The sequence below is a fragment of the Dendroctonus ponderosae genome, unplaced genomic scaffold (genome assembly GCF_020466585.1).
Source record: "Dendroctonus ponderosae isolate FM_Combo_2020 unplaced genomic scaffold, Dpon_F_20191213v2 Dpon_F_20191213_10, whole genome shotgun sequence".
In the NCBI taxonomy this organism is placed as follows: Eukaryota; Metazoa; Arthropoda; class Insecta; order Coleoptera; family Curculionidae; genus Dendroctonus; species Dendroctonus ponderosae.
The window spans coordinates 3,245,853-3,247,912 of record NW_026017111.1 but is presented as its reverse complement, the minus strand read 5'-3'; the positions used below and the strand labels follow the sequence as shown (position 1 = coordinate 3,247,912).

The window sequence follows — 2,060 nt, the reverse complement described above, 5'->3', positions numbered from 1 at the left end:
GGCGGGGTTCACGTGCGCTGTGATGGGCATGTTGGGATGCAGGTCGAGAGACGTCTACTGGCTGCCCAATCGGAACTACCTTTCAGGTGAGCGTGAGTGAGGCTTTGGAGGTTGCCGAGTGCTGAGCATTCGGGCCATTTGCAGGCTACTTGGTGCTGACTGTCTTCAGCTTGCTGACCTGCGCCGGGCTGTTGCTGTTGCTCGTCTACGACCCGCGGCCAGGCACCGCGTTAGCTGACATGACCTCAGCTGCGGTCTGTGGCTTTTCAGTGCTCACGCTGCTCCTAGCGCTGACTGGCGTGGTTTCTAGCTACTGTTGCAAGTACCCGCCACCCGATAACCGAGTGGATCACTGCTCGCCCGGCTTGACTGTGTAGCTGAGGCGGTTTCTCCCTGATTTGCGACCAACCAAAGATGCCCGATAGTCAACAGCTGTGTTAACCCGTTAGTTTAGGAAGATGTAATGTTATGGCTACGCTGTTATAGCTCTTTATAGTACCTACTTAGATTCCAAGCTAATGTATTTTAGGCGCCTATTTATGATGATGTTAATGAAACATTTCCTAGATTTATATCGTTTGTACTTCAAATGCACCATTAAACTGTACCTAGATGCTGGATGTTTTTTTATCCCTGTTCCATGTACAGGGTGATTCATTAGCCCGTTGGGCTAAGCTTGGGAAACTCAATTAATTTTTAGGAGTTGGCGCAGTGGCTTGGTGCGCCAACCCAACGCACCGGCGCAGTAACTCAGTTCCGTTGCTGGGAAAGTGTTGACGAGGTTTTAACTTGTTTTTAGATTTATTTTAAGGGCCATTTATCAATAATATTTGTAACATTTCTTCAAAATTTTCCAGTTTTAACAAAGCTATTATTTTTTATAAATGTTCAATTTTCTAAAGATTCACTTCAAAAACGTGACAAATGGGATTTTTTAGTTTTGACTGAATTTTTTGTGCTTTGCTTTCTACGCAAAAACGCTCTATTTTGTAGAGTTTTGCTTAAAAATACTGACGATCTAGATGTATTTTACGTGAAAAATCACAAGATATATTTATAGTTTTGTAGGAATTTTACAAAAACTTTCTTTGGAGTCGAATTCGGGGCAAAAACGGAAATAAATTTATCCCGTTTTACCTCGAAAACTATTGAGGTTTTCGCAAAAACCGATCAAAAAACTAAAAGTTTTTAATAAAAAGCGCAAAGAAATATAATTTTCTGACAATAAAGGGGTCTTTGCAGCGAAAAATGACAAAATTGATCTTGCTGGAAAATTCTCTGCATGCATCGGTTTGCAGGGAACTTTAGAAAACCGATTTCAGTTTCGAATAACAGTTTTTTACCGAAAGCAATTAAGAGTATCTTAAAAAAAAACGGCCATAGTCAAAGTTTTCAAAAAAATAATTTGGAAAATTGTTATAATTGTTAAAATATTCTAAATTCATTAATGCGTTAAACAAAAAGACCTGATGAACAATCACCTAATGAACAAAAAGCGAATTTAACCCCCAAAACAACTTTTTCTGTTTAGCGATGGTAAATGAACAACTAAACTAAACACTACTAACAACTAAACGATAATTGTTTATTAAAATCCACGGGTAAAACCAGGGGGGGATCCAGCTTTAAATTTAGGGAGGGGAGGTTATGTAGAAAAAATACAGTCTTCTGATGTCTATGAAATTATAACAATTATCGTCGTTTTGTGCAAGGGTGGCGTAAGATTATTGCAAAATTTCATGTTTTCCGTCCCGTTTTGCATGTTTATCGGAAGCAAAATGAGCAAGAAGGCTCGTGTTTACATCATTCCAAAGAGAACTAAATGGCCTTTTTACAAAGTGAACCATCGATAAGAAAATGTTAGCAGTTTTCTCAAAAAATGCTTGAATTCAAGAAGTTTTAGATTTGCGTGGTTTTTTTTTTGAGTTGCAAAATCCACTTGAACACGTCGCTGCTTTTTTCGAAGTTTCTCAAGTACCATTCGAGCCACAGAATTCGTTTTGGCATCGTTGGATAGAGAATTGAAAAGTCGATTCAGTCGTAACAACGTGAGTGAGGAA

The 2,060-nt window shown here is 39.1% G+C and overlaps 2 protein-coding genes across 2 annotated transcripts in view; both read left to right on the top strand.

Moving 5' to 3' along the window:
- Positions 1-615, top strand: part of LOC109543942 — a gene marked incomplete in the record, with an annotated part of 2,524 nt that extends 1,909 nt beyond the window's left edge. The window contains 2 exon segments of the mRNA XM_048662030.1: positions 1-86; positions 145-615. Coding sequence (XP_048517987.1) covers positions 1-86; positions 145-377 — 319 coding nt within the window.
- Positions 1-2,060, top strand: part of LOC109534879 — a gene marked incomplete in the record, with an annotated part of 72,531 nt that overhangs the window by 46,543 nt on the left and 23,928 nt on the right.